Here is a 25,123-nt window from a genome sequence, read left to right on the forward strand (position 1 = left end):
GTATTGTGAGTGGAAACTACACACCGATATACATGTGCTCAAGCAATAGCATCAATAGAGAAGACCCAATACGGTTGTGCACAGAAACGTTCATAATACAGAAAAACACACATATATACACAGCACATATGAGCACTAAGCCGATTTCAACTAACACAAACGAAGAGTTGGCATACGACAGTGCTGTTTGGAACAGCGGCAACCGCATCAGACCTACAACTAGTTTGTTTGTTTGTTATTTGCGACTCTTGAATCAGTTGATCGAAATTGTTCTATTGCTTCGGACTTCGCGACGGTTTGTTACGATACATCTAGTTCTTACAAAGTCTTCCGTCAGCAGCGTAACAACATCATAACAAAACGTAATTTTGTCGCAAATCCAATTTCGTGTTATTTCTGATGACAACGCGTGTTCATTAAATTACCGAAAATAATACCATTTTTCCGTGGAATTTGTAAAGTCGGATTCAATTGCATATTTTTGAACGGTTTTCGCGTCTTTAGTGTTCAGTGTTAGTGCGTTGAATTTGCTCAATTTGAATGGACTCTTTCATTTGTCTTCTACTTTTTGCCACTCATGGCACCAAGATTGACGTGAACCGATGCGCACCATTCTATTTTGCATGATGCTGGATTTTTACAAAAAAAAAAATAACTTAAAATCAAGCTATAAAATGCTCGTAAAATCATCGCGATCACCACTTTTGACTGTTCACCAACATTGTGTTTTTGCTGGGATTTTGTTCTCTCTTCAGTTTTGTATGTGCGGATTTTACAGTTCGACAGTTGTGGAGAGAGAAAAAAATAAAATGTTCATACCGCATCAACACACACGATAATTATAATGTACTGTTCGGTTTTAGTGTGATTTTCATGTCCATTCGTGTTATTTGATTGTGACCGTTTTTATTTTGGCCTTATTTTTACAACCGACGTGGCAGCCTTTACAATTGTTTCGAATAGAAAATGTGCAAGAATTCACATTAAAACTGTGCTTTATACTCAAATCAACCTAAAAACAACCACAATTATTAAAATGTTTAATGTGTCGAAAGAAAAATGAAAAAAACACACACAACACGGCTGGAATTTTTGATGAAATTCATACACAATGAGAGATTCATAATGAAAATGATGACGAAGAAAACAAACCACGCTGGATAATAATAAAAATGTGTTTAATAAGAAAAATGTGTGAATCGAGAAGGTCAATTTTAATAACAAAGCGCGTTTTTTTCTTCGTCGGCCGGAGTTTATTCCATCTTAGACAATTTTTCTGCTTTTAATTTCATCTATATACAAAAAATAGAGGGGAACATCGTTAATTTACGGAACTGTGAACATTTGACAGTTGTTGTTTACGACCGCGCCAGTTCTTCTTCTTCTTGCTCTTCCAAAACTCTCCAAAATACATAAAAATGACTTTGAGTAATGTCGTTTTTTCGGATGATAAACAAAAAAAAACTTTTTTTTAGAGAAAAATGTGTGTATTTGTACCACAGTCAGCTGATCTATTGTGACAGTGATGTTGTCGTATTTCATTCAAACAAGATCTCAATTATTGAAACATCTGAAATTCATTCAAGGGAAGCTCAAATTGATAGTTTTCACATTGTAAACAATTTGGAAAAACGAAAAAAAAAGCCAACATCAAACGCGGCGGGAATTGGGCCAGAAATCACGGAGGGCTCAAATTAGTTTTCCGTATGCGCGCACGAACGATCATTAAAATCGACTTTTTTTCGCTACACGATTTTAACAAGAGAGAGAGACCGCATATTTTGAATAATAATCCAAATTAACCCATATTTGTATGCGAAATAATCATTAATAACCGCAACCGCTCAATGAACAAAACATGCAATTTATCCACAATTTGTTCGTTGCGATCGTACAGACCGATGAAACAAAAAAAATATATGGAAAGATGTATGTGTAGTAAAGAATGTTTGAATTAATAAAAGTGGCGCTTTTGTATTCGCATTTCGTCGACGCTGCAAGTACATACGTTTGTGAATGATGTCTAATAAAACACAACGAAAAACAATCACTCGAATTACAAACATGATAATGATTAGAGCTCACGCGCACATCGCCCGTTCTCAGATCTGAATTCAGAAAGTCGCCGATTTACAATGCACATTCAAAGAAACAAAATCAACAATGTATATCTATTCCTCTCTCTCTCTCTCTCTCTCTCTCTATCCTTCACCGCACAGCTCCTCATTGAAAACGTATAAATGTGGAAAAAAATAATAATCATCATTATTGTGGAATGATCTAAGAGAATTACTTTTATCTTCGAATCTTCTATTTGAATCGATTGTTTCTGAACCAATGCATATCGCCAAAGCAAAATGAGCCAAGAAAGTCGAAAGAGAAATTTTGTAGTTCACTTTGAAATTGAAGCGTTTATTTTCTTTATTTCTTTATTATTCTCTGTTCGTGGTAGAAAAAAAATGAGTTTGATCTTTTCAAATCGTTCAAAATGGTCTGTGCAATTAATTTTTTTTATGAGAACATTGGGTTTGTGTAATTGCGTTTTAGCAGCAAAAATTGATTCACTTGATCGGCTGTCGATGCAAACACTCCACAAATCACTTAGTACTATTGTTAATGTATGCATATCGGTTTTATGTTTCTATTGGCGTTAAAATATTAGTTTCATTTTCTCATATATGGTGTGATCGCGCCAGTGCTACAATTAACAATTGTGCGCACTATATTCCTTTTATTCCTCTTCTTTCCGCATTTTGTTTTGGTTGTGTTAAACGAACATTCTTTTGGCGAACGATATTGAAGTGTTATTGACGGCAAGCAATGCTTGCTAAGATTGTTTGTCACATTTGGACTGGCAAAGCTAAAGCGACGGCTCGACACCGATTGCGATCGTTACCGTTTCTTATTGCTGTTATTGTTGGCTGCCCCATTCGTACACGAAACGCATATTTAATTGTTTTAAACGATTCAATTTCAAACTAGAACACTCAATCGCACACATCAAGCTCGCCACGAATGAATGCCAGAAGAAGAAAAAACACAATATATGCAAAACAAGTTCAAAGCACATACACCATTTCACTCTTTGCATTTTCAATTCCCTGTCGTGTGTTACGCGCGCACGTTAAATGAAATTTCAATAATAATCATTGTTCAAACGATTGAGGGAAAAAAAATACACACACGCAACACAGCATTTATCGCAAGATCATGTTTTGTTGTACGCGCGTAAATAGTACTTTAATGTGATGTCAACGGACAAAATACGAATGAAATAAACCCTATTTCTGAACAGAAAGCGGTGAAAATATTTCACTCGTTTTATTTACCTTTTCTGTTTATTTTTTGATTTGTTGAAAAGCAAATAAAAAAAAAATTGCCGCACAAAATATGAGAGCAAAATCACAAGCAATATAAACAAAAATCTCCAGGAACATCAAATAGAACAAAGCGCAATGTTTATTTCTCTTTGCTCATTGTTGTTGAGTCTAAATTTTAATTTGTAGTCAAAATGCCGGGCTGCAATAATAGTTGAACTCTTCGCCTGATGAAGTCATCGCACAAAAAAAATGGCAAAAGTCAACGAAAAAATAACATACTACGTCATCGTGACTCCATGCATGATGCATCTGACATGATTTCACATTCGAGATTGAGTGAAGAGAGAAAATAAAACAAAGAACTTTCATCTAAGCGAAGTAAATTCAAATGAAATCGTCATCCAAACACATAAAATAAATTTAAACTAAAACAAGTTATAATTAGTGATAATTTACAGCAATTTTTTAGTGTTTATCTGCGTGGAAACTACAATCGTCGAGAGCTTGAGCAAATTCACGCTGTTTTGTAGAAAGTTTTAAATCGAATGGAAAAAAAAACAAACCCTTATCATTACATCAATATAGAGTGCTTTTGTTTTTACGTTTGTTTTTTTTTTTATTTCTTTCGTTGTGATAGCTGCAGTGATAATATGTGACCCAAATACGTAAATTACAATTTCACTGAACTTCAATTATGGATAAGTCAATTGAGCATAGCGTCGATGGTAAGTGGCTATTAGGCGAATCATGCCGTTTAATTGACACCATTTCGATTTCATCGAACATATTCATAGATCTTTTTTCTCGTGTATCGAGTTCCAAACGATTAATTGAGGCAAAACTGAAATTCACAATACAGTCTCCCACAGCAATATGCGGAATGCAACAAAAATTCTTATTTTGGAACAAGTAACCGACTTGAGACAGAACGATTTTTTTTCGTTTTCTTTTTTATCAAAATTCTCCCCGATATTCGATATCTCGCTGTATCTTCTGATGTGTTTGTGTGGAGTGGAGTGCACGAAAGTGTTGCAAAGTATGTTGGTATTCAAACGATGTGGTGAATGAAGCCATTGGAAAGCGTATCGAAAGATACAAATGACGTATATTTATAAACTGTTAAGCTAGAGGTCATCCACCGGATGCACTCTTCACCATACATACAAACAACTTTAAATGACAAGATATAAACAGACATGTTTGCCATTTTTATCTCATTTTCAATGGGTTGTCTTCTTTGTACGCACACAATTTTAGTATAATAGTTGATCGAAGTGACAAAAAAAACTTCAACATTGTCTGCTTATATTTTCATGTACGAAAAAAAAACCATTTCAAGTCTACGTTGCACCGTTTATTCAAGGTTTATTTTCTTCTTTGTGTTATGGAAACTCTTTTCATCTTTCAATCAATCGTACGATGATGAAGACATCTTATCGGTCTCAAGTGACTGACACTGCAGTGTGTCGCAAGCCAAGAGGAATAATCAATTGATTGGAATATAGCATTTACTATGAAATGCACTTGAACGTTGAGTGCACACCAGAAAGTGCATAAAACATAAGACACCTGATAATAATTTCATGTGTTTCGATAGAAATGTTTGTTTTCGTGTGAATTTGTTGTTGCAGTTGTTCAACAAACAAAGTGGCATCACATAAAATATTGCAGCCATTTAAGTTGTGTCGTTTATCAAAAATCCAATCGATTCAATACATATGGATATGTATGTTTGATGGTGCACACAATATTTCAATTCACGATTGTATGGAATCAGCTGCCAATAATGCCATCGAACCATGATCGATACGGATGTCCGATTTGGAACACAGGAAGTTTCAGTGAAAAAAAAACTCTGTTCTAAAATCAATCAACAATTCGATTTTAATTCTGTTTGCGAGCTATACTTCCGACCATCTTGTGGACAACTGGCACACTCGTACATCCATTATATGAAAACTATTGGATACGATCACAGTGAGTCGCAACTAAATGAAACTTGAATTAGTTGAACTTTTCGTGCGGCGAACTATAACTCATCTGAAAAAAAATGACCGTGCCAAAACTGTAGCAAAATTATGAATGAAATTGTTGTTTCGTTCAAAATGTTTATCATTGAAACAATATTCTTTGCCCTAAAAAGATATCTTTCAACTGCTTGAAATGTTTTGTCATTTATTTTTCGGGCCACAATAAAACTTCAGTACATATCATATGGTTGTATTTCAATGGCACTTTTTCGCTTCATATAATTCTTAATGTTGTAAATTTTCCCCGTTATCTAATTCGGCCATAAGCGAAAATTCCATTCACTGTGTTCGTTTTTTCATTATGCGCCTATGCATTCCACTTACGGTTGACGATACACACAGAAATACTTTTGCCAAGATACTGGAGATAAGTGCGTGTTTTGGCTCCTTTGTTAGCTCTTCACCGACGACGAATTATTTTCATTTTTTTTTGTACTCTCCTACTTTCATGGTTTTGATATTTATAAAAGTGGGATAAAATAAATACATTGAACGGCGTCGTTGTCGCATTGATTCTTTTTTAATGAAATCAACGATGCAACCCAAATGGCAATGGCAAATCGCATTGTCAAAGTACGTTGCACGAACTTTATGCCGCATTAGAAACCTCAACCGATATATCAACCCTCGAATTTTTGCTGTTTTTATTTTTGTTCGTCTCATTCATTTGTCGTATGTGCAATTTTAGGCAGAACGTCGTTTTCTCCACATAATGAATTGAAACCGACTGGTGCATACATCGGTTTTGCTGTTAAGCGTATAAATGCACACAGATTGTATGTGTTCATTGATTTGTGTGTCTGCTGTTTCCACTGTTCAATCGTTCGCTTCACTTTGTTCACCGAAAAAATACACTGCATCGTTGAAACCAATGCCGAATCCTCACATTCAATGTGTATTGTGAACAGTTAATATATTAAATGCTTCCTTCGGCTATTTGTGTATGTGTTTCATCACCCATGTCTCTCTCTCTTTCTCTGTATGTGTGTCTTTGTATGCACTTCCGATTGGATATTGTGAGGGTTTTTTTCCATTTCGCTTAATGTTGTTTATATGTTCGAATGATTGATACACTTCTTTATCAATGCCACATTTATAATAGCCCCGAAATTTTCATGTCGATTGGGTCTTTCTTCTCCTATTTTTATCTATTTTTTAGTGTTGAATTGCGACCTATCACCAAATTATATCAAAACTCAATATTGAACATTCCACGCCTGATGTCAACTAGTAACACCATAATTTGACTTTTACAAGCGACATACCATTTCTTGTGGTTATTTTTATAGCTTCAAATGAAAATGTTCAATGATATTTCAGTTTTATCTTCGAAAATATGTCAATAATAATAGTAAATAACAATTCGTCGACGAGTGGAAAATCCATTTTGAAGTTGTCATGCCTTAATTGGTTGTATATTCGTTGGCAAAGTGCATACAATAGAAGCATTCTTAAGATTTTTTTTTTCTTTTCGACTAGTCACTGTGTATGGTCTAAAAATAAGCCGAAAATTGCGTCTTACTCCAGTCGCATATTTGAATCACCGAAAAAATTTCCAACTCAACAAATGCAATGCACACACATACTTTTGTGTGGAATTCACTGTCATTGTTAAGCGTATACGCGCTGTGTTCGTTGCAATGCAACGAAAAATTTATACTGGCTGAGAATAATGGTTATTAGATGTTTGTATCATTTGCGTCTGCCTTGAATGAACCCATGGAGTAAAAGATGCAAGCATTTCCGTTTATTATTATTTTTCCTGTTGCGATCGAGCAAGTACATTTATCACGCAACACATTGAACATGAACAATTTTCTCTCAACGAATAAATAAACAAGTAAAAAGTTGGTCGTTATATGCTATCTTCCGAATCATTGATTTTTGGCGATGAAACATTGTCCATTTTCAAGGGTGCGACTTTTGGTCGCTTATTACTTGACGTCCAAATGATATGAAAAAGAAGAAACAACAGACGGCTAGTCTGTCGTTTTGATTCGAATAAATTGATAGCAGCGAACGGATGATTGCTCATGGAAGACCATCCCCGTTGCATTTATTTTAGTCACAGTATGTGTTTTGATTGTATCCCATCTACCACACTGCATTAAACGTAATTACGAAATTTTTATTAATCCCATGTGTATGTTAAGACCGAACCCACACGACAAAAGTCGAAATTCCTTCAGAAAACGCAAGACTATTTCTCCAACTATGGAGAGCGGGTGAACAAATTTAGATTCGTTTCTATTTTGGAATGTTTTTTTTTTCAGTTCGTGGAAGTTTGATTTTAATATATTCGTTCCCTGCTCATCAACCTTCACACTGAAGAACAAAAACAATACATCCAATGTCATCGATCGACATTTATGTAAATCGATTCTAATTGAACAAGGTGAATGGCAAAACCGTCCAAATCTTCTGCGTTTTTGTTAGGCTTAAGTCGTGTCATCGATTTATCATCATTAGTTTGAGAACCGTTCGCAAATAAACCAACCACAAACTCACAGAAGAATACACTCTAGTACAATCACGAATTTATCTTATTTATGGATTCAATTGTGTGAATAATATCCATTGGCTGTTTCTTTGTTTTCGTTTGGTTTCATGAATTCGAACTAAATGAGCAAATGGGAACAAATTTAGATCTGATTTTGAAACGCTTATTTAATCGCAAAGAAATGCGCATATTTTCCGGATCAACTGTATCGTATAAAACAGATCATTTGTTTTTATGATGATGATTCGAGTGCATTTGCTCTTGTAATCCGATCTGAGATTTGAAATGAAGAAATCATACGGAGAAAAAAATTCGTATTGTAAAACAGGGAAAATGGTTTAAGTTCCGTTCATATTCAAGTGGAAGATGATTTCGAATGAGTAACCGTTTAAGTTAGACTCGTGCCTCCGCCTTAATTCGAATTTAAAGGGAAATGGAGATAAATCGCGGTGATTTATGTGATCTTTTGGATCATGTACGCAGTGCAAACAATGAAAGCAACAAATAAAATCCACGGGCAATAAGCCGTTTCGTCATTTGTCGCTGAATAAATTTTTATGGTTACATTGAAGATCGACGGTGGCCGCCAAGCACGTGGATCACCGATCAACAAACAAGGAAGAAATACGAAAAAAAAAATTCTCTCTCTGGGCGCGAAACAATAAAATCAGTCATAAATATTAAAATGAACAAGTCAAAAAGATGTTGTTAACATCGTCGACAACATTTTTGCCACCGATCTGAACGCTGAAATTTGATGTTTGCTAATTGATTACGATGTGAGCACAGATCAAGGTTTTCTCTTTCAACAACAACAGCCACCATTATATTTGTGTTATGCGCTCTTTTCTCTGTGTTTGGTCGTGCGTGTGTTGAAAATAACCAAATAATGGCCAAATAAATGACCATCTAATAACACCTAATTGAACAGCGCACAAACTCTGAAAGCTGAAAAAAGGCAATGACAACGAAAAAAAATAGTGTTTCCTGATTAAATATCACTGTGTACTGACAGAGACAAAATATACACAACATATCTACATACACAATTGTTTGAGTGAATTTATCTTTGCTTAACTAAACTCAAATGTTTTAAGAAGACAGAGTGTAGTGTGTATTTGTTTATGGAACTGTGGTAAATCCCGGCTTTGACTCAAAACTTTGGTATTCATTGTTTGTCGCTTTATGACACAAAAAAAAAAAAAACACGAAATATTTTTCGTTATGGATGGTTCCATGTTTTGCAAAGGCTGATTTTGTTTGTCATTTTTTTACTTTTCAATGTTTTTGTTTACTTTAGTGAATGGCCAAATGAGATGTCGCTACGTGCGTATCTCGTATTATTTTGAGATGATTATTGAGTCTCGTTGTCATTGTAAACTCTGGTTTATTGCTTTTAAATGATTCCAATTGCAACAAATGTTTATGGATGCTTCATTTGGAATGATCAATTTAATATGTTGTGCGTTATCAAATCACTCTGTTTCGTTCAGATTTTGACTCACAGTGGGACACGACAAATTGACGACGAATATAAATTGAAAAGAATTAAAAAGACCGAATTTATAATTTAATATTTAAATGAGATGAAAGAAGAAGTCAACTTCGATTGAATTTAAAATCTTTTCACATCCACTTGAAGTCCAAAGATACAACGCATCGCGAGCGATAAATGAACGCATATCACATGGAAAATGTCGCATAACTATAAAAATTTGAATAATCAGATGCAAAGCCGTTTTTTATGGCATCACAAAAATAACCCATACGTTATAAAGAAATGAAGAGACGGTGATAGTTTTCTAATAGGCACTTATGTCGCGCATCAAGTTGTTATTAAACAAACACAGTGAAAAGTGACTCAGAAAATGTCAACATTGATCACTTGAACGAGATTCAGTCACACTACTTTATAACACATTGAAAACACTCGAAAACTATTATTGCAAAAATTATATTAGCATTTATTTTTAAAACTCGCTTATCTTATCTTTTAATGTGACGATAACATCGTTTACCTGATTTCACGTTGTTTAGATCAACAAAATCGGCTTTAATCGCTGCAACAAATGTGCCCATTCGCTACAAATCGATGGAAGTTTTAAACGTAACATACAGAACACACCTACGTGGATCATTGACTAATTGCTGATAAAAGGCACGAATGCGTAATTGTCATTCGACATCGCCGAACGTTAAAAGTAAAATCGTTTTCAGCGGATACGTGTGCGCTGAGCCGCAACAAACTAACATTTATTTTATTAATTCTGAAATCCAAATAAAACCTTAAATGAAGGTATCAATGACCATACAAAAATACATTTTCAAATCAAAATCGAATGATTAATCGATCGATTGTATTTCGTATTTTGCGCCAACATTAAATGGGGGGATTTTTCCCAAATTAAAAGCTATTTAACGTAATCGATAAATAGTGTGACCAAAAAAGCGAATGTGTCGAGCTGAAATTTCCAAAGCTATCCAAAAAGACCAATTCAAGGCCATTCGCACAGTGAAATAGAAAGCATTCATAGAACTAATTGGATCCATATAATTTCCACATCACATTCGTTGCTTACTTAACTCAAAATTGCTTACGAACTCTTATCAGCGGTTGGTTATCTCCAACGAGCTCAAACTAAAGTCGCCGACATTAGATTGCGAAAAATAACTGACAAGCATCGATAAATTAGCGCATTCGTATGTGTATGTCACATATATAAATAGTTGATAGTAGGGCCAACACTAGAAGAGGCAATGACTGCAATTGAATGAAAAATTGACATGACCGCTGATGGAAAGCAAAATGTAACAATTTCATGATGCCATATGAAAAATCGATCAAATGCGAACGCTAATACTTGGTGCAAAAAAATTAAAACGAAGCAAGGCTTTTGTAAGTCGACTGTCAAAAAGATATATCTAAATAATATTGGTGTCGAGTGCCGACACATTCTATGCGATGTGGAAACATTGATTTTTTTTTCTCTCGCTCTCTTTTGTCTCCCAATAGTGGAATACTTTCAATTAACAGACCATCGAGATAAACATGTGCACATACTGTATGGATGTAGTGCAAACGATTTCGTTGAAATGTGAAATAACATGAAAATGAGTGCAAACAACATCTCGCAAGAATGAAAATATGAGCACATCTGATGTGTGCCGATGAAAAGCACAACAATGTGATAAAAACTTGAATCACACCATTGTGTGATTGCCGTTTGCAAATTATTTTGAAATGACATCAAACATTGAATAAAATCCTCATCGTTTCGGAGTCTTTTAATTCGACGAGCATACACACAATATGGCAAACAAATGCCATAAGAAAAAGAGCTCTTGTCCATGAATAGTGGCATTGTTTTTGTATTTTAATATAAAATTAAATTTGTAGAAATACGCCCGTAACTGCTCGATCAAAATCATTGAGACAGAATTCACAATTAACGATGAATTGTCAAAACAATTGCGGACAAAATGAATGTGACAGAAACTATTTTTTATTTAGTTTTACGGACGGACTTTTATGACGTTGAAATGAGAAAAAATATGAGTTTTTCATTAAAATGTTTATTCGTCTCGATAACGCAGATCGAATTCAATGTGAAATGTCAGAATGATTGGCGCACATAACAGTCAGTTATGTGTGGCTGTTGTCCACTGTCGTACTGGCCGTCAAATTGTCATGCAAAAATCGTTCTCTCAATGTGAACGACTCGTGAACGGAAAATCCGCAAAAGTCCAAGCACAACGCAAACTTGCAAATTGTATGGCTTCATTCATTCTACATTGAAGATGCGGTAATTCGTATTCATGTAGAAAAAGTTTTTGTTTTTGTTTTATCGATCGACGTAATTGTTATTGCTTCTACAGAAAACTAGCATTCGAATCGATTATAATGGGCGAGAGAGTGGATTTTCAAAGACCGTCGAAGAAAGATCAATAAACTGATGAAATATATTGTTTTGATATTATTCAAGCATCACACACACATTTGGATGAAACGTAATAAAATTGCATTTTTCGAAGTCCGGCTAACAAGTACGGCCGAAATCTCGATTTCGGTTAGCCTCTTACAAAATTCATAAGTGAATTCAATTACAATAGTGTTTATGATTAGCGCTACGATAAGTACACAACAATTTCAAAGAATTTGTATTGGGACCACAAATTTATGAGATTTCTCGAGATACGAAGCTCAATATTGTTGTTTCCTATGTGTCGATCATGCGTGTGTTTATACATAGCGTTTTTTGTTTCATTTTCTTAATTTCAATCGCGTGCACGATCGATTTCGCTCATGGAACTGCTCTTGTGCAACTAGCGCTCGCATTTCACAGCGCATTGCCTTCTTGTTTTTTTTCCACTCTGATCATTCTTTTGTGTGGCACGAAAAAGATTTAAACAAGACAAAATTAAGATTTATTGTTCAATTTCTTCACTTCTATTCTTGATTTTTTTTTTTTAATTTCGTTTCTTTCGATTTTATCTCATCGCCCGACATCTGCATGCAATGTTTATTTTTGAACACACGCCTGTACTGAAGTTTATCAATGTATGGGTGAAAGCGAGTGAGTGAGTGACCGAATCGATTTTCTATCACGAAATCTCTTTGTTTACACAAATTTGCACTCATTTTAGTTTCATATACACATTTCCGGGAACACAAAGGAATTGAGAAACGATTGCTGTTTGTTTGCATAATTTTAGATCAGACTCTTTACATTCAATTGTATACACACAAGAAAAAACACCAACAACAAACATTTATACATTCGTATAAATCCCAATTGTAAGAATGTTGATTTTAATTGATTGTATTTCGTGTGAATTTATTATTATTTGCGCAGTTGGAACTATAAGATGTTTGAATTAATTGCGTAAATGAGTGAATTCGGAAATTATAAATTTAAGTCATGAGCATAAAGTATACGAACGAAATGTGCACCACGTGCACCATAAACAAATGAATTCGGATGAAATATAATAATAATTTTGGAATTATTTAACAATAAATTGCATAATTTCCAATGCATTGGGCAATATTACGAAAAGATAGCGATTAACAAGAAACGAAGAAAAGAGTTGAACGCGATACAGAGCTCCGATAAACGCACGTTCGTCACATAATGATGCTAATTTTCATTTTATCGATGCTCAATGGAAAATATCACTGGGTCACTTTTTATTGTTAAAATGTCACCGAGTGTTAAATGGAAATGTGATCGCTCATGTATATTTAAGGTTCACACTAAATGCATCACTGTTTTACGTTTATGGTCGTCTTAATTTTCGTTGTGTGCATTGGACCAGCACAAAAGTAAGAATATCAAATAACATAAACACGCGTTGTTCCATCATCACGAAGCTACTGCCATTAAAATTCACTGACTTGTTGATTGTTTTACTATTTGTTTAAAATTCTCTGTTTCGCTTCGTTAGAAACACAATTCTCAGATCGATAAATTACCCAAGAGACATTTGTCTAAGTTTAGTCGTTCATGTTTAGAAAAAAAAAATCATTGAAATTATGAATTTTTAATGACAAACAACTTGCTAATTGCCTGTTTCTTTTCTTTCTCTCTTTCACATGTTCAGGCCAAACTATTGAATCGAATAACCAGTTATCACATCAAGCGGAAAAAGAGACAACTGAAACAAATCACCCGACATCAGATGAAAACAATGTAGGCGTTACGGGCACCATACAAACACAAACGAACGAAAAATGCAATGAAAACGATACTAATCAATCGAAAAATGAACGAAACGACAATCCGGATGGCAAAAACTGTGATATTCTCGTAGAACGGAAAGATAAGGATCAAACCAATACGAATGCCATAAAAAATCCAACCGAAGAAATTTTGTCGACGATATCAACTGGTGACATCGATACGAAAACTGAAAAAAAGCCATTTGGTTCGCTTAATGATAAAATCACACCAAATGGTACCATAAAAACTGTGCAAACTAATGGTGATGAAACGAAATCAAATGGTCAATCACCGTCGTCGAAAAGCAATGGGAAAAAAGCCGTTTCATTGGATAAAATAAATGAAAAAGTCAAAAAGTTTATTAGCGGTGAAATTATAGTTGATAAAGAAAATCCATTTAAAAAATTAAACGCAAAACGACGAGCCGACTTTTTCTCATCGACTCCAACGAATTTACAACAAAATTCAAAAGTGACATTTTCCATCAAAGAAATACCAAAGGATGAATACATCACAAAAGAAGATGTGCTAAAAGAATCAAAATATGTTAAAACTTACATCAAAAATCCCGACGAGTATTTTGTTTATGATCCAACGATAAAGCAGCGCCTATTACGAGAGGATCAAGAAGAATTTGCGACAAAAAATCGTAATCGCATTTCACCGCCGAAAAAAGTCAATGGAACACGTAACATTAGCAAAACAACACAAGAACGACTACGCGAATTGAAAAATAGATACAGTCCATCAAATTTGAATTACAATCAACCAAAAGTAAGAACAATTCACAGCAATGGCTATGCAAATGGATGCGTAGCCTCAAAACTGCCAACAACACAATATCGAAAAGTTGATCGCAGTAAATACCCAGATTTATCACAGATCAAAGTAAAAACGGGCACCGATCTTGAAGGAACGTTTTTCAATCCAAAAGAAGTGGCATTGAATGCGAAAAAGTTTGATGCCCGCATAAAAAGTATTGCACAATTCGGTTCGCAAGACGATTTAGATGAAATAGCCGATTTAACGAGTGATTTTGATGCAAGCGGTTTGGATGAAATTGATACCACACCCGAAGAAAAGCCAAAAGAGAAAATTGAAGAATCGCTTACAAACACAGTGAATAGTAGAGAATTTCAAAAGTATTTGGCCGAAAAAGGTCTTACGCTACAACCACCGCTACGAATCATTGAAACAAAACCGAAAATGTCTACGCCAACGATAGAAAGCGAAGTTGATGCGAAAAAAGCAAGAAAACCATCGGTGCTGCAGCGACTTTTTCCGAATGGATTCTTTTCATCGCGGCGACGTACAACACCAAAAGACTCTACACCTGTCCCAATCAAAATTCATGCAAATGAACCGAAGAAAGAAGGTCGCCTTAGCAGCGCCCGACGTTTGGTATTACATCGACAAAGTATGCCAGCCAATTGTGATGCTTATCTTGCAAAGTCAAATTTAAAAACGTCGAATGCTTTGGGCGGCAGCTCATCATCGATTTCAAGTACATTAACCAATGTGGAAAACAGTGAATATTTGGAATCGTATCGTGCAAATTGCAATAAATCGCTGAAATCAAAATCAAATGATTCGGAAAGTGCACGATCACTTTCCGGTTTGCGATACATTGATAGTTCGTCAAATAGTACGATTGTTACCTGTGATAAAAACAAAAATACAGATCAACATGTGCAAAATATAGCGAAACCGATTCCACGGCCACGTCAACATATTAATGGAAGATCATCAGTGCCATTGCCACAGCAAACGCCCATTACAAGCAAATCGAACAAAGAACCATCGGCCACTTTGCAAAAAGTCAGAGTATTAGAAAATCGTGATCGAGATAGTTGTGTCAAAACACGTGTTCGAACGCCAAAAATTCCGATCAGTAATTTACGACCGTTAGTAAATCAACGAAACGATGGAAAATCAGATCAAATCGATGAGAAAAGAGTCAATGGCTTCGGTAGCGATACAATTAAATGTGAACAACCGAAGCGTCGTAATCCATCAAAATTGCCCGAGAGACTGAATAAAGTGCCAGCATGCGCTCAACCGAATAAACGTATTCTATGTGAAACATCGTTTGAAGTACAAACCAATCGAAATGATGTTAAGACTCCAGACACGTTTTTAAACGTTTCGAAAGCACCAAAAACATCAACACCGATCACAGATGGTGCACCGCCAAAATTCCATGCGGAAATGAAAAAAGCCAACAATATACAACATGAACAAACATTAAATTTGTCACCGATTTCGATGCAGACTGATTCGGTACTGGAAAAACCAGCTCAACTGAAAATGGATGCGGTAACATGGGCAAAAATGCAAGAATTAAAAGAGAAAACCGATCGACAATTATATTCGCAACCGTTGTTAATTCAAGCGCATATGAATGCACAGCCAATAGCATATAGCCCAAGAATAATTGAACAACCACAGCAACCACCAATCTATGATCGTTTGCCGGTTCATAATAATATGGTGGCCGTACAACCGTTGTATGCCAAAGTGGAAAAAAAATCAGCGGTGCCAATAAGCACGCAATTCATTCGGAATGCTCCGTATCGACAATCACTCGATCAAATCAAATTGCATGCCATACAACAACAACAATTGCAACAGCAGCATCAGCAGCAGCAACAACAACAACAACAAACTATGAATCCGGCAATGGTTTATCAGCAACCTGTTTTCATTCGAAATTCTCCGCAACGAAATACGATCAGCGGCATTTATCGCGGTAGTACGATGCAACGAATCAGTCCACAAATTCCGCAAACACCGATAACAATTGTTCAGGCGACGCAACAGCAGCCACAGCGACCACAAAGTGTTCTCGATGAAATGATGACAGGGCGACGTGCACAATCAACACCATCGCCAAGTGTTCAATTACGTCGTAATCCATTGAGTCGCGGCGAAATAATGAGTCAGGTAATTGAATTTTGCCGAAAGTCAATGAGTAAAACGCCGACCAAACTCTTTGGCGCTGCATCAACGGAACAAGTGGCTACTGTTAAAGATGCAACGTCATCAGAGGTATCACCGATTTCATATTCGTCTATGACACCATCAAAAACGAGTCCAAGTATTGCTTCGAGTAGAAGCGGTAAAATTGGACCTCAAGTGCCAATTCGAAAGCAAAGCTTACTGCAACAGCACCAACAACAGCAGCAAATCAAATCGAACACAAATCAGATTGATCAACACCATCCAATTTACGAACGAATACCCAAACACTGTACACAAATACCCGTACCGTTGGTGAACGATGAAAATAAGCCAATGAACGGAATGATTGGTCATTATGCTGTGCCGCCAAAAAGATACATTATGGTTGATAATGAACATCTAACACCAACTCACGTTAAACAATATCAACAAATAAACGGATCACATGCATCGCTCAATCAACCGGTGTACATTCAATCGATTGCACAGAAAAACTGCAATCGTATTTTTAATGATGCGAATGCATACGAATATGTGAACGTTTGCAGTGACAGTAATCCATCACTCAGCAACAATTTATTGCAAATTTATCATCCAAATTTGACACAAAAACCAACAAATCAAGCCATGGATCGCAGATTCACACCAATTATTTTACCAACAATTCCACAACATCAGCAAATAAATGGACATGCAAGCACGGTTGAAGTACACCTTCCACCCGGTTACACGAAAACAAAAGTCGTACCGAAACACGGCCGCATCGTCATGTTGAATAACGTTGAGCAAATGTATCGGCCCATTGCAATGCCAGCAAAAACCATTCGATATCAAACCAACCAAACTTCTCAAACTTCATTGGACAGCAGACAAAGTAGACAAAGTGCCGATACAATAGATTCGCTGCAATCACCAAAACGAGAAATTATCGCACACAGTAAGTAGATTAATTTTATTTTATTTGATTGGGACCATTCATCACTCTCCATGAATTGTATAAACAAAGAGCAAAAAAGTATAGTTTCTTCGGCGTCTCCATTGAGCTTAGTTGAACTAGTTAAGCACATGCTGTTTGGAGCGACATCTGTTGCCACATTCATCTCCAGCGTACTAACGTGCTGAGCTCCGAAAAGCTTTTTCATATAATTTTCTTACGAAAAATTTATATTTCATTTGCTGCGAAGAAAATTTATTTTGTGATGTGTTGAAATCCGTTTCACCGAGTAATATTTCAGTTGGCAAATTGCATTTGCCGATCGCTAGGGAAAAGTGGTTGTAAATCGTTCATCAATGCAGATGTTGTAATATCAACCGTTTCATTCAAATTCCGGAGAATCAGAATCAAAAAAAGGCTCCAGCATAGAAAATAGATTTGAATTTGTGTTTATTTATTGTCAATTTTAACGCCGAACAGTTATGAAAAGTTGTGTGTTCGCATGAAAATCGGTGTGTTTATGTGTTGAAGTGCGTGCGCATAAATTCGTCTTTCTTCCAGAGAATGTGACAGTGTGTGAGAGCGTACGTGCTGATGTATGTGTGGTGTCGGTATAAGGGCGGAACTCGTATACAATACACAAACACATGCAACCACCGTTGAACAATGAATTGTTTTCCTTTAAACATAATGAGTTCGATGCCGCGTATATCGATTCAAAATGTTATTGTATTGGTTGTAGCGCGGTTTGAATATATGCGTGGAAAACATTTTCACTGTTTTCAGAATTGGTCTTTATTTTCGTGTTAGAACGCATACAGAGAGCATAGCTGAAGTCAACGATGAAAACGATTTTTTACTCGACACCCAAAAGTTTTAGCTTCAAGACGCGCAATTCGTTCGCATTCAGTCATTAGTGAAATGAATTTCTAGTATTATAGAGTGCATCATTCGTGTAATAAATACGGAAGATTTCAATTCAATATTGAAATTTGTGATTGTTCACAAAAGAAAAGAAACAAAACTACAAGAAAAGGTTGGAAAAAACTTACCGCCTTCATTTAGAGGCTGTGTCAGTGTTAATCGGTTTTGTGATTGTGGCTGTGCTGACCAATTTCATTTTTCTTAGATTTGGTTTATAAATTCAAAAAAAAACATTGATGTGCCGGAAATATGTTGTTGTGTAAATGTTTAATGAAATGAAAAAAGAAATCGATCAATCTTTTGTGCTCTCGTTTAACTAACATAAGAATTTATTGGCTACATTTTCTTTTGCTGACGTTTAGACTTTTTTCGGCTCATGCTTTTATTTTGTTATATGTGCGGATATAGAGTGCGAATTATCAAATGTGAAGAAAAAAACTGAACTCTGTGTTCTGAATATGAATGAACTCTTTGACATCATTTGACTTTTATAGAATTTATTTGAACTTTGTGTGTTATTTTTGTGTGCGCAAAAAAAAGGTTTCAATCAATCGAATTTATTTTGAATTTTATGAGCTTCAATTTAGTATGATTGATTAATTTTTTGTTTTTTCTTTCGATGATTTCACGTGCTATAACCTGTAAAATACGTCAAGCAACGCTGAAGCTATAAAAGTTATTTTCTTCGACAAAAAAGAAATGAAATTCAATTGAGAATCATTCGCGAAACGAAAAACATTCGGAATAAATTTTATCATTATCACCAAAACCAATTGAATTTTTTTTTCTTGAGCGCGAATTGAAGGAAGAAAAAAAAACATATCTCAAGTGCTCGTTAAATTGACAAAGAAACGAAGGAATTTGAATGTTATTTTCCCGATTTTACGCAAACAACTGCCAAAGTAAAAAGTTTGGATTGTTGAAAGTTTTGCATGAACTACGCCCATTTAAATATACGTGTGGCTCCATTTTTGCATTCATCACATAGTGGTTTCCGTCACAAAACTTCTCTTCGCAAACAGAGAAATAGAGAGAGACAGAAAAAACGAGCACGATTCATTAGCCTTATGCTTCTGCAACATTCTATTTGTTCTATCTTGTTTGCTTTGCAAATGCGGATGCATTTAAAATTTATGAATCCATTCACTGTTGAATATTTTATACGGTACAAGATAGCGTACGTAAAAATGTACGAGACCCAAAAACAGCATGTCATGAATTGGTCTCTAATCGATTTTAAACCCTGAAATAAAAACGAAATCGCCAAAAATTCAAATGAAAACACAATGTTAATCATGCTTATTTTATCTGATTTTTACTTATGATCCATCTCACCAAATTAGATGTATGTAGTTTGGTTGACACCTGGTAGTTCGCTGTTCATTTTCCATAAATCATGTACAACACAATTAGCAGCAAAAATACATGAGAAATACAAAGCGAAACATCCTAATAAGTTTCTTGGGAATGGTAATGGAAAACATGCCTATGCGCGTGCATTCTCTCATTCAACCATACCATATTTTAAGCAAACAAGTACCACATAAAATGGTTGAATGATAATGTCGGCGAATGTGAGCATAATTGCGTGTAAGTGAGCATTTTTTTTTGTTTTAAAGTAGAACCAGTATATACATATCAGACGGTTGTTCGACATCGTGACGAGTTTATATGCGGCGACTTCCTCATTGCTATTGTTCATTTAATGTGTGCGTGTCTGTTGTTTGAGGCGTTTGCCATGCTTGCAAATAAAGGAAATTCTCCATATATTCGCGTGTGGTTGTTGTCGATGTCGCTTTCATGTCTGCTAATTTATGTTTGAGTATGTACTTTTTGACACGGTCCGTTCTTCTTTTTTCTTTACCATCGTATCGTCTTCATAGTCGTAGTAATCGTCTTTTTCTTTCCCTTCTTCTTCTTCTTCAGCTACCATTTCACGGGTAGCATCACTACCATCATTGTGATTAGTACTGAAGCAATGTCTGCTTCGATGTACTGAAATTTTATGTTTACCTGGGGAAATAACGTGTTTTATTTCATTTTTATTACGCTTTAAATATAAAAAGAGGCAACATTTACAAGCAAAAATATCCACGATAAAGATATCTGACATGATGGTGATGGCGGTTTCCACCACAATATCAAATTGTTGACATAGTTCTGCATGGATAAGTAGACAAATGTATGTTTACATTTGGCTTTTGTGTGTGAGCCATATAGCATTTCTCACCTTTGAGTGGCGTCAATTTATATGGTTTCGTTGCCTTCAACACGATCCCCATTCAATGAAGTTCAATGAAAAAGATTATCGATAACATGTCATAATCCTACACTAAAAGGACGGTTTTATTACGCCCACCGTTAAATGATGATAAAACAAACGATTAAAACACTCTGCTCACTCTCTCTCTCTTTTTTCTCGGTGTGTATGTACGCAGAGAACCAAGAACTCTTACATCTTAGCCCTTTAAACGAAAAATGGAAAATCGTTGGAATGAAAAGTTTAAAATTTCAGTTCAACTCCGAAATATGTTCTTTGGTCAAATAAATACATGTGTGGAGGAAGACCACAAACCCCGAAATGGAAGAACTATTCCAGTTTAACCAAAAATCGCTTTGTACATTCCTGTGCTGAAAAATACTTTGTTTTCCAGAGTAGATTTATTGCTTTAGTTATACAAGAAAAATATATTTTGAAACGTAAATGCATGAACAAAAAAGAACTGGCTCACATCAACGTAACAATGAAAAATTAATCGAGTGATTTAAGGAAATTATTTGCATAAATCGAAAGTTTGACACCGGAGCCCAGGTTTGTTAGCTAAAATTGTTGAAAGTTTTCTACATGAATTATGTCATTGTGGATATAAATTTAATCATCAGAGTCAAAAATGTGCGCTACATTTGAAAACTTGGCTGAAAAGTTGTTGTAAATACACAAGCTGCATTTCTCGGATTTCATGACAAAAATTATGCAATACACTTTTATAACGAGGACTCAAGCATCAAATTACTTTTACATCAACAGTTTCAATCCATTTATATGCATTTTCATACATTGCCTCACAACCGAAAGCCTTTTTTTACATACAAATTGAAACTCTGACTTTGGCATAAATTCTGCAACATAAAGCAAACCACATTGCCAACTACATCTTGTAGATTGTCATGCAACCTGTACTTAAAATGGAATGAAGAGAAAAAAACATAATAATTTTCCTCGCGACACTTGCACATACTCATCATCATTTGGGAATTTCTTCTCCTACGTGCTCAAAGAATTTTTCGTCGTTAAACTAAAAAAAACTAACGATTGACACCTCATTTTGCGGTACTCCTTTGCGCTCACAAACAACACAAAACGTTCATCGCAAGTACTTTGAAACTCATGTAAAACTTTTTTTTTTATTTGCTTGTGTTTCCATGAAGATATTTTATTCGAAGAAAAAGTGATATACAATTTACATGACATCTGTAAAAAAATATAAAAACTCATAAACAAACGAAGTGAAAAGCAACAGGAAACATTTTATTTGAAAAGACGACAAAATATATTTAAAAAAAAAACAGTAACAATATGTTAATTCGCTGGAAGAGTAAGGATAAAAGTAGCTCAAATAGCTCATCGAGCAGCTCAAAGAAGAAACGAAAAGGACGTGAAGGAGGTAAACAAATTGCTGTTTGAAAGTTTTTGTTAATTATTTAGTACGTTGATTGTGAATAACGAGCATTTTATTTCCTAACGATAGATAATTACGACGAATATTAGAAAGAATGAAACAGGATAAAATTCTTGCATGAAATGATATATTTTTGGAGAAAAGTTCATTTATTTGATATGAACTTCCAGTTAATTGAAAATTATTGCTTTTCCGTTTGCGTTGATGTAGAAGACATCATCACAGTGTGAACGAGATGTTTCGACAGTGAAATCAACTGCCAATCCAAAAATAAGTTCAACACTATTGACAGAAAACTTCGATTAGATTTCAATATTGATGTAAACAAAATACCAACATTCTATAGATTATTATATAGATACCACCAATGTGTATTGAACGTTGTAATAGCGAATAAAAAAGAACGTACAACGTCAGTCCTAAGATAATATTACATCCAACGATAATCCAGACGCAAGTTGAATATGCTTCAGCACAACTTCTTCTATTCGCCATCTCTCGCTATAGATAATTTGGATTTTCTTTGCATCAAATTCTATTTGCAATTCTAACGTAAATATTTATGTCGGGTTCCGTTGAATGAACGGATTTCGCCTTTTTGTGCATGGATTACGTATGGATAGAGAGAATGAAAGCGATTGTGAGTTTCTTGTTTTCGATAGATGATGGAAAAAATGCGCTTATTTTATGCGATGGATTTATTTCCATCATTTTCTCTTTTCTCGATGCTGTTGGTGGTAGTGCTGCTGCTGCTGCTCTGGTTGATGTTATTTCTTTTCATTTCATTACGAAAAACTCTGATTTCATTGTGGAAAAACTCATGTTAAAAAGGAAAAGAATGCGAATATTTTTTTTTACAAATATGAAATGAACCATAACTGTTAAAAACAGAGGAGTGGTTCACCTAGGTTCACAACCTTGTATGAGCTAATCGTAGCTGAATTGATTTCCTTGCTCGTAGCCATTGTGAAATTATATGAAAACGTCAAAATCATAGAGAACCATGCATGGTCCCATGTCATTTGGAATTATTATGGTTAACGCATTTACGTGATAAATTTCTATAACCTACATTCTTTGTTTCAGAAGAGGATTGGCAAAATGACAAAGGCAAAAATCAACAGAGTGATCAAGGTAACATTTTAATTAACAGCAATCTCTTTTTATATTACATTTGCGAGTGAATATGTTGTGGCTTTTGGTGTGGAAAAGGAAATAAGCTGTTGACAGACTTGTACATGGCTCCATTTGATTATGATTTCTTCTTCCCGACAACAATATCCCAGCGGCTTACCTTTTGTCAATGAAAACAATTGAGAGAGACAGTGAAAAGGATTGAGAAACACAAACAAAACGACATTTGAATTTATAAATTAATTTCCATAAATTTTGTGGTGATATTTCAAATCTCGCACTGATTGTCTTGGTATACCACCTATAAGAATACACCTTTAGAATTTACGTAATTGCATTGAATTTACGACGAAATCCTGCTATAGATAATGAAATTTTCGACGCAATGTATTTTCATTGTTTTTAATTGGAGCGGAAACTACAGATACATATTTTTTTTTCTGTAATAATAATAACTCTGATGCACGATGACCAGAAAGTCGAATTCTCTGGTAAATTGTACAATGCTTGCAATAAAATCGATATAATTACCAACGGAACACCATAAACAAAAAAAAAACTCTATGAAGAAAAAACACAGAATAAATTGAACACATGTCGGAAAATTGTATGGTTGAGCGTTCGAGGTAGAGGCGCGGTGCTTGTTATTCAATTTACAATTATTGCCCCCTTTCATAAAAAAATGAGAAAAACAATTCGAACTAATGGACATATATGAACATTTATAAAGCAATTCCATTTGAAAACAAAACTGAAATAGAGTCAATTTTTTTTATTTCATTTTTTATTCCGGTTCCAATTAAAAATTGAAACAGCTTGAGCACATCTCCTAGAATATGCAACCGTAATACGTACATACAAGACGACGGGACACCCATCTGCGATGGTCCACGTGTCAGGTTTTTTTACACATTTCAAAAATATACAAATGAGCTTCCGACTTCGACACTTTAGGCACACCAACAAAAATAAACAATGAAAAATGAAAGAGACAGAAAATATGAAGTAGTTGCAAGCATGTCGCGATTGAAGATTTGATAGAGATGCGCTCGAGACTATTTCGATTTTTATTGCCTTTTGCCGTAATAATTTGACATTTGATGAACAAAATCGGCATTCGGCAAGCTGACAGCAGATGTGCCTCATTTTAGTATATTTAGTTCGTGGGGCCCGAGTACGACGACCACGACGACGAGTATTCTATTGCCATGCATTTTAAGATTGTGTGATATGTTCAGAACGACTGTGTCAGCAGTCTTGCATTAACATTGCAAAATATAATAGACCAGACAATATTAGAATTTCGTGTTCTTTTCTCCATTTGCTTTATTTCACTCGACGATTTTCTCATAGTAATATCATTAGAGTCACGTCGGAAAACTTGAACCGCTTTCATATTACGTTATTGTGTCAACGATAAAACCATTTCCAAAGTGAATGAAAGAAAGTCCGTTGCTTGTATTGAAAAACGGTGAATGAAAAAGTTGATGGAAGTTCTTTTTATTCGTCTAATGATGAGAGTGAAGTATGATTTATTAAATACGTGACATTAAGTTGTAATGGCTAATTGAATCGGTAGCAGAATGTTTAATAATAATATTTTCGTTTAAATTCAAATGTATTTCAAATTATATGCGACGCAATGTTTTAGAAAGAAAATTTGGTTGATTTTTTTGCGATTTTCTATTAGTCCAGCCATTTCAATCAAAAGCCACAATAATCCAAGTGAGACATAGCAGCACTAAATCACATATTTACAAATTTGTTCATTTGTTTTTCTAGACGACAGACGACGTGGTGGCCGCATACGACAAACAGAAGATAATCGACGGCATACGCTGGGAAATGATATGCTAGTTTACGCTCAGCAGAATCAAAATCTTCAGCAACGTGCAATGGATCTTGAGGTGAATATCATTA

At 35.0% G+C, this 25,123-nt stretch overlaps 1 protein-coding gene across 12 annotated transcripts in view; it reads left to right on the forward strand.

Moving 5' to 3' along the window:
* Positions 1-262: 262 nt before the first annotated feature.
* Positions 263-25,123, forward strand: part of LOC116348799 — a 62,089-nt gene continuing 37,228 nt past the window's right edge. For 11 of the 12 annotated variants that reach the window (XM_031779917.1, XM_031779925.1, XM_031779920.1 and 8 more), the window contains exons 1-5: positions 263-362; positions 3,958-4,045; positions 13,452-17,468; positions 23,156-23,203; positions 24,986-25,110. In XM_031779917.1, coding sequence (XP_031635777.1) covers positions 4,015-4,045; positions 13,452-17,468; positions 23,156-23,203; positions 24,986-25,110 — 4,221 coding nt within the window. In that variant the 5' untranslated portion in view covers positions 263-362; positions 3,958-4,014. The remainder of the gene's footprint in view (positions 363-3,957; positions 4,046-13,451; positions 17,469-23,155; positions 23,204-24,985; positions 25,111-25,123) is intronic. The other variant, XM_031779921.1, reaches the window with a different exon arrangement.

The sequence above is a fragment of the Contarinia nasturtii genome, unplaced genomic scaffold (genome assembly GCF_009176525.2).
Source record: "Contarinia nasturtii isolate CC-2019 unplaced genomic scaffold, AAFC_CNas_1.1 Cnas_scaffold_2678, whole genome shotgun sequence".
NCBI lineage: Eukaryota > Metazoa > Arthropoda > Insecta > Diptera > Cecidomyiidae > Contarinia > Contarinia nasturtii.